Source organism: Gavialis gangeticus, unplaced genomic scaffold (genome assembly GCF_001723915.1).
Source record: "Gavialis gangeticus isolate Ggan-Ray unplaced genomic scaffold, GavGan_comp1, whole genome shotgun sequence".
NCBI lineage: Eukaryota > Metazoa > Chordata > Crocodylia > Gavialidae > Gavialis > Gavialis gangeticus.
The window spans coordinates 4285483-4295916 of NW_017729003.1; the positions used below are offsets into that span (position 1 = coordinate 4285483).

The window sequence follows — 10434 nt, forward strand, 5'->3', positions numbered from 1 at the left end:
CCCCCCCCCCCCCCCCACCTTAGCTCAGGGACAGAAGCCTGTCCTGGCTTACTGTCTTGCAGTGGCAACTCACAGCTGTAGACCTTCAGACCCCTGCTTGCCAATTCTCTAGTTGCAAGTCACAGATGTATTTTGTTTTAAGGTGTGCATAGTCCAAACTCAAGCTAGCACTAATACCAATGTTTAAACTGCTCAACGTGCAACGTGTAACAAGGCCCCTACAGTGTCAGGTATAGGAACTGGTGGATAAGTGTCTGTGCTGAGCACCCCAATCTGCTTTCTGGATGGACACGATTAAGATATGATGAGAAAAAGTTCTAAGCTGGAATAAAACATTTGCACAGTAGATGTCATCTTTTGGATATAGAAAGTTGTCCAGGTTCCTGTACATGGACAACTGATGTACTTAACCCTAGAAGGCAAATGCATATATATTTGGCTTCATCATTACAGACTTAGATGCAGTTGGCAATAAGGGGCTTTGGGAGAAAGCCACATCTATGATACTAGATTGAAGAGATCTGGCATTTGAAGTCTTTGGGTAGATGTCACTGTTAATCCTAGAACAGATGTTTGATCCTTGGACCCAAAGGATGATGGCTTGGGGCAAAAACAAGGCCATTTCAAATTGCTATTTAACTTGGACCCAGGAATAGTTTTCCTTCAGAGGTCTGCCTTCAGAGGTCTGTTAGGACTGAGCTACCATTCCTAGAAAATCCAGGGCATGAAAGCCCAACATACAACAAAGAGCAGGAGACTGGCTCATCTGGGCATATTGCCAGCAGACATGTGCCTGTGATTCTGTAGTAGAATTAGGTCAAATCAGCCACATCTTAAAAGCACACACAAATTCAATCCTTAGCATAGTTCTATTGCTGCTGAAAGCCTGAGGATTCTTGCAGAAACCTGGGAAAGTTAAAATGCTCCACCTATCTAAAATAAGAAGAAAACTCATGTAGGTTTATGTACTCTCATGAACTTTCCTTTTGTAGTTTCATATAACAAAAACAGTAGCAACAACTATTTTGTATTTATGTCTCTCCTTTCAAAAATAAACAATTACTATATTATATACTAATCAAGTTAAGAGTACCCTAGTAGGTAAGAGATCTATTTAGATTGCCAAGTCAGTCATTCAAAATTTAGGAAATTCAACATTTAAATTTGTTTTTGAAATCTTAATTCAGCTTTAATTCAGAACCAGCTCTGGCATTCATTCTTCCCCTCAGTTGGTGGAAGTAGAAGGAGTTCTAGCTCTCTGTCATGCCCCTGAGAAAAAGAGGATGAACTGCTTATATGAGATAACCATGACTTTATGAGTTACCTGGGTCCTGCATCATGCAGTACCCCCAAAGAGGAACATTGCTTACAAGCTTTTTTTTTTGGAGGGGACATGTAGGTCTGATCCCTAAATTAGGGACTCTATTTTAGTGTGGAGTAATACAAAGAGCCTGATATATTTGCATTATACAAATCTCAAATAGAAATTTCCAAGTAGCTTTCCTCATTTGTTGTATAATGTTGACCAGGGCAACACAGTGAAAACAGACCATTTCAAAAGTGAAATGGTTTAACACCATTTGTGTGTAGCATTTACTATGTCCAGGCATTTCAGAGGTAAAGATTTGAATGGGACTATTTTCCCCACTTATTAGAAACAGAAGAAAAGGGGGATGCTTTAGTGCTGCCATTGCCTTCAAGGACATGTAAAGCCTCTCCCAATGACAGATATATTTGATGCATTTTAAATGTTACTTATTTTCAGCATGCATTTTCAAGTACTGTAAAAACCTTTAACACATATGGTATGACTTGAAAGACAAATTGCCTTTTATAGAAGGCTGCATTTCAAAACTGAGGGATGCAGCTAAATTGTATCCATTAAACTCATTTTGGATCAAATTAGTATTGCTGGATGTGTCAGAAAATGGACACTTATTGACACCAGAATGCACTTTTCAATATGGAATATACTAAAAATATATTCCCCATTCCCAGTGCTAAAATGAATGCCTTGTTTCTGGACAAAAATAAGATTTTTTTTCTAACCAGTAATAACAACATGTCAGTCTGTTAAAAGACAGTATGGGCTAAAGAGATATTGGACAATATTTTGACACTGATGAGTTACGGGGAAAAGGCACTTGGGTATATGACAAGATTGTTCTTTTCTCTTAAGAAAATCTTAGTCAACAAATTTGGGAAGAAATGGTGTCAGCAATAACCATTAAAGACTTTATACTTACATTTGCTTGGACAATGACTAAATACCGCATTTTCTCTTCATAATTTAGTCTCTCTCGTAAAACTACAGCTCCAGACAAAGTTAGAGGAATGTCAAAAGTCTTATTTGATGTCTGTAAAAGAAACAAAAAACCAAAATAAAAGTATATGCTATATTGTAGGATTAATTAATGACAGTGTCTTTATTGATTTATCTATTATAAAAGTTATACATGGGCACTTTCTGATTAGTTCCTTTTTAAGTTCTTTGTACAGATTAATCAAGATCCTCTCTTGCCCTATGAAGATCAAGTTATCTTCAACTGAATCTCATAAGAAAATTATGTGTAAAAATATAACCTCTGCTGTTGCTCCTGCTCATATGTTTGTAAGTGTTCTTTTTATTTTATTGCATATTGTAATTCATCAACTTGCAGAGGATCCCTATAAGCAAAGCTCCTATATTTCCTTTTCATTAAATCTTGTTCAAGTAGTAAGAAGATTGGAGGGATAAAGATTTCAAAATGGCTTTTCTATTTTGCAATGGATATTTCTTGTTTTTTGATTTCTACATTCTTTCCATTTTTATGTTTTTCTTGCTACATAGACAGTATTTCCAAGCACCACAGTTTAAGATCTCAATATCATTTTATTTTTCAATTCTTTTTCTTTTGCAAAACCCCTGCATTTCCCAAATGTTGTGGAAAAAGGCTAAAAACTGAATGTAAGGAAAGCAGACACCCTATCATTAAGAACTTGGTTAGCAAAGATTTAAGCATGGGTATATTTCACTGATTTTAGTCCTCTGCTGAAAAAGGTTATAATTACTCATGTGATTAAAGTTAAAATTGAACATATTAGTTTGCTGAAAAGAAGCCTTACTTACTTTTTATCTTATTTAATCAAAGGTGAAATTCTATTTCCTCCTCACCTTCATTTTGAAAGGCAGGATTTTCAGTAGCATTACTAAAATTTAAAAAAAAGGGCCATTGTATGCAAACCTAAAATGAGTTATTGTGACAATTGATTCTTTTGAAAATGTGTCAGTTGGAAGCTGAAACAAGACTAAGGGAGACAAGATCTAGAAACTGTTTTCAGTACTTTTACTGACTTCCACCATGGCATTAAGGAAATTAAAGCACAGAAAGATTCCCATCTGCAAAATGCAAATTATATTTAATTTAATCTACAGGAATGAATTAGATGTTGTGTTTGTAAATTCTGTCAATGAAAACACTGCAGAAGAACAAGGTATTACTGTTTCCTTAAAAAAAAAGGATATTGCTGCACATTTTTGACCTGTAATGCTGGGCAACAAGTGGTTGTCATAATACGTTGGCCACATTACAGATAAATTAAATTCATAGTAAATCAAACTGTACAAAGTCATTTCTTGCAGGACAAAAACAAACACAAACAACAAAAACATACTGAAAAACCTATTCAGATGAAAATGCTTTACACAAGAACAAGAAGGAAATTAAAGCAAAAGCAATGAGACAAGGGAAAGGATAGAAGAATAATATGAAATATGCCTCAAGGTAAGAAAACTTTAAAATGGTAAAGTTGTCAAAGGAAGTTAAATTTCAAGCTTAGCAACCTTGACATTGTGTTTTCAGATTACAGGCAGGTGTACAGTCTGAATGAAGTAACTTATTTTCTTTTCTTCAGGTGCTTCAGTGTAAAAAACAAAACACCCCCCCACCCAAAAAAGCACTTCAGTTAAAATCTAGCATAGCTTACACACAACTAATTCTGAGCAAGAAAAAAACTTCTTTGGTTTTCATCACTACTTAAATGTCTGTCCAAAATTATACTAAGTACAATGACCTCATGACTCAACTTTAGAAACTAATTCCTACATAACTCTTGCATGACAGTGCTTTAGAATTTTATTCTTTAAAGTAACAAAACAAATGAGTATTGAATTTAAAAAGAAAATGCTGCTGACAAAGTATGTTCTACACTGCCAAAGACTGAAAACAAGGGAACAATTATTTAGACTGAGAGTTTCTGGGGATAGTATTATTGTTCAAACGTTGAGGCCAGAGACAGAATTTACATATAAACCAATTTAAGTGATTGGAAACCAATTTAACATGCAACAGAACAGAAGATCAGTTCAAAGAAACTGGTTTCCAAATGGCCAAACCAGCTTTAAAAAGCTGAATGGACATAGTACCAGATTTGCCTGTTTTCAGTTTAAACCAGTTTAACCAAAACCAATTTTAGAATTTCTGTCCCAGATTGCCTCCTGAATCAAGTTACCTCAGAGTTCCTCAGTATCCCAGGATACTTTGCAGCTGCGGGCTGTGCGGTCTGCTTCAGAGAAGCAGGGCCGACCCCACCCCAGCTGTCACAGAGCGGAGGCAATACAGCCTCTGCTCCCTAACCTGCACCTGTCAACCCAGCAGGATGAACGGAAAGGTAATGGACCCCCAGGACCTCCTAGCCTGGGCTTGCACACTGCAGAGGGGGAGGGAAAGGCCACACAGTGGGGGGCTCTTTGTCCCCCTACAGTCTGGTGAGAGGGGCTGGGATTGCCCCAGCCCTGCTCCCTTGCTAGCTACCCCCCCCTGAGAGGCAGGGGGTAGGTAGAGAATGCACCCCCCAGCCCAGCACTGCCCCCACCTGGGGCTTCCTGGTACCCTCACACTGGGTTGCATGGGCAGGCAACCTGTCTGGGAGACTCCATCCCACTCCCTCCTGTGCCAGGGGCTGAGCAGGAGGCAGGGATTCCTTTCAGCTCCCCAGGGCTGCCCCAGTCCCCGATTCGATTCAGTGAAGATTCGGCCTGATTCAGTGGTTGAATCTTTGAATTGGAATCGGATCAGAGGACCCTTTAATCTCTCTAAATCAATTTGGAACCCTCCAAATTGATTCAGAGAGATTCAAGCAGATTTGGAGATTTGGACATAGATAGTTTTAAATGTTTTTTCTACATACCTCTAGGTAGCAGGTGCTCTGAATGCTGCCATGCTGGGGCAGATGCAGTGTCCCACAGAAGCACGGGGAGCTCCCCAAGTGCACTCGGCAGCAGACCCAGAAAAGGACCAGAAGTACTTCCGGTCCACTTCCTGGTCCACAGGGGATCACACGGGGGCTTCCTGTGTCCCCCCAGCTTGACAACTGCTGCCTCCTGGGCCTGTGGGGGCACCCAAGGTCCCCCTGAGGCTGATTGCCGAGCTAGGGAAGCACAGAGGGGGGTCCCAGCGCACTCCCTGGCAGACCCAGAAATGGACTGGAAATAATTCTGGTCCATTTCCAGGTTCGCTGCTGAGGACATTGGAGACCCCCTCCCCTCCCCCCCCCGCTCCTATTGGATGCTCCATCCACCCCAGAATCCCAATGATAACGAGCCAAGCTGCTACATCAAGGTATATTAAAAATGAAAACTTTTAAAGCTATGCCTGTGTCTGAATCACTGATTCACTGAATCAGCATCAAATCTTCAGATTTCAGTTTGGCCAAACTGAATCAGGGACAGTGATCTGAATCAACAGATCAAATCGCTATCTCTGATTCAGGTCGAATCCAAATTGAATAGGGCCCATTTCACACAGCCCTATTACTCAAGTGGAACAAACCTAGTTTATCTGACAAGGTTACAGAAGTAACAAGTTACATTTATAGAATATTCTTTGAGAATGCTTGGCAATAAGACTTAATTAAAATATTCAAAATAGAGTACTGAGACAGAAAGTTTAAAATGATAAAACAGAATCAACCTTCAAGCCAGTCAGTGAGTGTTTTGACTCAGGTGTGCAAAGCAGATATGAATCCTGAAATCCACTTAAACTGCACAGAGTAAGAAAAAGCCAGGCCAAAGCTGCTCTTGCCCCATTTACCATGAGATATTTCTACACGTGCAAGCGACACAGCATCAGGTGCTTTGAAAAATGCTGGGCACTGTGACACTTCCAGTTGTATAAGCGGCAAAATGCATGTCAGCATTGAGAAAATGGTGGATGGGCACTTTTGAACTAAAATATCTCAGAGGTGCTTTAGTTCAAAAGTGCACCATCACCAATTTCTGTGCGTTGATGCGCATTTCACCATGTATACAACTGCACACAGTCCAGCACAGTGCATGTCAGCTCACAAATGGAGCAGACTCAATTAATTGAGTCTGCACAGAAGCAGTGAATCTCCAGCACAGCACTGAACAAAAAAGTATGTGTATAAATGCTCAAGGATAACAAAGACTACTGGATGCTGCACTGTCTTTTATACCCCCTAGCAGATAAAAAGGCAAAAAAAAAAAAAAATCAGTAGTTGACACTTTCAAAACATTTGTCAATGGCTTACAAGGTTTTCTTGTCAAAGACATTTGTCAGTGTGATGATATTTTTATACTAGATGGAAATATGTTGTACTTAGGGTAAAGTAATGACATATCATTCATATGACCCCTAACTGTTTGCATAAGAGGATAGTGTTAAGGAAATATCAAAATAGTCTACATATAGGAGCTTCAAAAAACAAGTTCTGATCTTGAGTGAACCTTCTTAGACATTAGGACATATATATATATATATATATATATATATGTATACATACATACACACACACATACACGTATATGTATATGTATATATATGTATGCATTCACACATTAGATTCTCACTGACATCCAATTTGCCTCTATTTTTACAGTTTAGCTTTACAAGGACTTTAAATGCTTTCCTACTTTGTGTTAGATCTTCACATTATGGTCTGACAAAACAAGAGCCTAGCACTGTGTGTAGCATTTCATCCAATGTACACACACACAGGGAGCTGTCTAGGGGCATAAAGCCATGGCTGCATATAAGTTTTTGTTTGTAGTGGTGGAAAATGATTGCAGGAGAGGGAGAAGTACATTCAGCCTGCAACCACCCTTCTCCCCTGTTTTTCACCCTTTCCTGAGACTAGGATGATCCTGGTCTGGGGAAAGTGTGGGCTGCTCCAGTCCTCCTGCTCTCATGGGGGACTGTAGCAGCAAGGTAAAAGCTCCTGCCTGCTTCTCATACCAGAGACTCAGAAGCATACTTTGAAAGTTGTCAGGCCAGGAGTACTTCTGCACTTTTTTGTGTGTATTGCCATTGTTAGGTAAAGTAAAACAATGCACATAATTTGGGAGACGTCAGCTAGAACAGGAAAAAAATAGCTAAGTCTGGGACCAAGAAAGGACTATACTGAAATAGCCAATGATAAGAAATGAAAATTAAAATTAAGAAAGAAAAACAAGCAAACAAACATACAGGATCCCCATGAGTCTGTAAATTGGGCAGCTGGAAAAGATTGCAGCATTAATTGCTCCCACAGCCACAGCAATTAACTCTGTCACCTTTCCCCCAGTGCTAAATTTATAGACCCAAGGGGAGCCTGTGGCCCAAGTGATATAGCTCCATGTTCTAGGTTGCGCTGGTGTGCAGCTGCTCTGCAGTTGGATCTGGCATCCAGGGTCACACTGTCGTGCCAGATCACGCCTATGGACTGATCCACATGCCAGCCCCACACATGGGATACATCCAACAGATTGGCCCTGCACTACTTATCTGGGCTGCAATGCTGAAGAAGTTGAATACCACTGGCCTAAATCAATAAATCACAATCACCACTTCTACCCCCAACCCAAACCAAAGTAAATTAGTCTATGAATTTCTCTTTTCTGATAGGATCTATAATTTGATTGGAACCTTTCATAAAAGTTTAACTGAACAGGATGAATTTGCTTCCTAAATATATAACTTCTTCAATCACTTAAGAATTAAACTTTAAATAAGAAATCAAACAAAAATCAGATTCATTTACTGCTGGTTTCTTCAACAGCAAGAAAAAATTATAATGAACCTTGTTTAGGGGTAGAGGGAGCAACATGAGATTTTATAGGGACTTTCTGTCTTTTTCAGTTATTGGAACCATTACACTCCTGTAGTAGCCAGGCACAAGATAGATTCCAAAGCATTTATTTCTCATCACAACTAATAACATTTTATATCTGATTAAGAAAGTTTTGCAAAGTTTCTATAGAACAGGTACTAAGAGGAGAGTAATTAGGAAACTGACTCAATACACTCAAATTTACTTGCAATCGCTGGAGATAAGTCATGAAATAATTGCAAATTTTGTTGCAAATATAAAAATGGCAGGATATTGACCAAAGGCCCTTTTTATTCCCTTTAAGATGCATTCCAGGGAAGGTACCATGCTGTAAATCTTTCAGATTTAAATGTTACAATTCTACCCCAGTTGTCCTTATCCTATGCTTACTTGAATGTAATCAATATCACTTGTTACTGTATATTTTGAGCTGTAATATTTCAAAGTGCACATACATGGCTATATAATGGAAGGATCAATAGTGTCTAAATGTTTTACAATGTATCTGTACCAGGACAGCTGGACCTGGATGTAAATGAACATTCTAAGTGTGTTAAGATAAGAACCTAACAGGAACCTAACCCAACCTGCTAGGAGATCTTACACCCTTGAAAAACCCCACTGACATTTGTTATGAACACAGGAGTCAATGATAAGGGAAATTAATGTAGGTACACTAAGGAGCACTTATTGAACCATAGACACAAGTTTCTTGCGCTCCTGGGGCTGGGAGATTGCAGCAGATGATCTTCGAGCCATAGGGGTGTGTGGGACACCCCTATGGCTGGGAGCCACTAACAGTTGAGGTGAGTCCCGGCAGCAGCGGTTTGCTTCTTGACAGTGCAGGGGGAGCCCAGGATTAGGCTCTCCCTGCACTGGCAATAAGTCATGATGGGATCTAATGCATAATCCCACAATTGTGCCTCCTGCTATATACTTGGATTACATATTAGATCCAAATACACCTTTATCTGCACATGTAGAGAGGGCCTGTAATATTCCAATTTATATCAATAGTTATACAAATTAGATATATTTCAATTCAGAAAACAAGTAGTATCAATCTGAGTTAAGTATCAGTTGTCAATGTTTTAAAAATTATTGAATTAAATGAAAATCTATGTAATCTATTAAAATAATGACAAAATTGTTTTGGGAAATTTGTTTTCACAGAACATGCCACTGAAACAGATATGACTTTGCAAAAACACTCTTTTAATCAAGACAGCATTTTCTGATGGAAATCTTCAGTGATAACTTTCCAACCCACTCTATTTAATGGCATCACATTGTGCTCTAATGTATAATATTCATAAGCAGAACCATCACAATGCATTAAAACACTGAAATGTAATTATGGTTAATGCATAGATGTTCCACCTTAGAACTTCCATTCAACAATTTCAAGTTGGGATTTTGAAAATCAGTATGTTCCTAAATTACTTAGGTTTGTTTTGGGGTTTTTTTAATATTACACACCTGTTTGTATTTGTAGTTGGATGGCAACAGCTACAAAATGGAGAACATGTGTGGTAAATAAAATGGATCTGAAATAGGTAAAAAAAAACAATAAAGTAAAATCCTTGACAGTCTAGAAAAAGTTAATTGTCTTCAGGAACACATTATTGTCTTCAGGAAATTTGTATACTGAAAACTTCTATTATGAGATGAATCAACAGAAACACATTTTTAAAAAAGGAGATTACTTGCAATTTGCTGCATTATTCCTGGCAATTTTGTGTTTTGAAAGGTTCCTTACATGTTTGCATTAATAATGTACTACATTAATAATGTACAACTTCTGGTTAGTAATACATTATGTCAGTACTCTGTCTACTACATAACAATTTAAAACCCTATTTAAAAAGAAAAAAATTCATAATTATTATTATGATTTTTTTTTAATGCGACTTCTGGAAGCATTTTGCTGCACCTCTTCTACTAGCTGGCTAAAAACTGTTACTCTTTGCAACATTATCATCCATCATTTTAATTTTCAGTGTCCTATATAAAAGGTGCAAGGATGAAAATTACATTAAAAATTGGGTGAGCGTGAGCTTTTCTACCACCCTAGTGAGCTGTTCCATAGCAGCAAAGCAAACATCTGTAGTTACTTTGACCAAGAGAGTCTCTGACACATTCCAATTCTCAAAGAATGAGAACAGAAGCAACTGGAGCTAATGTCCATGTTGGACACTGTCTTGAGGATAGAGAAGCACATACTGTCTTGTAGGAAGGTGGATGTTTTGACTGACAACAGTGTCTTTATTTTTCCAGCCTAAATTCTTAGCTAGAATAAGAATATAGTTTAGGCAATAGGAATGTGGCATGGGATGGAAAGGAGTA

General features: G+C 38.4%; 1 protein-coding gene across 3 annotated transcripts in view; it reads right to left on the reverse strand.

The window, feature by feature from the left end:
* The window catches only part of PCDH15 (protocadherin related 15), a 1188119-nt gene that overhangs the window by 755153 nt on the left and 422532 nt on the right, over positions 1-10434 (reverse strand). For all 3 annotated transcript variants that reach the window (XM_019507771.1, XM_019507770.1, XM_019507773.1), the window contains one exon: positions 2247-2357. In XM_019507771.1, the coding sequence (XP_019363316.1) occupies positions 2247-2357 (111 nt within the window). The remainder of the gene's footprint in view (positions 1-2246; positions 2358-10434) is intronic.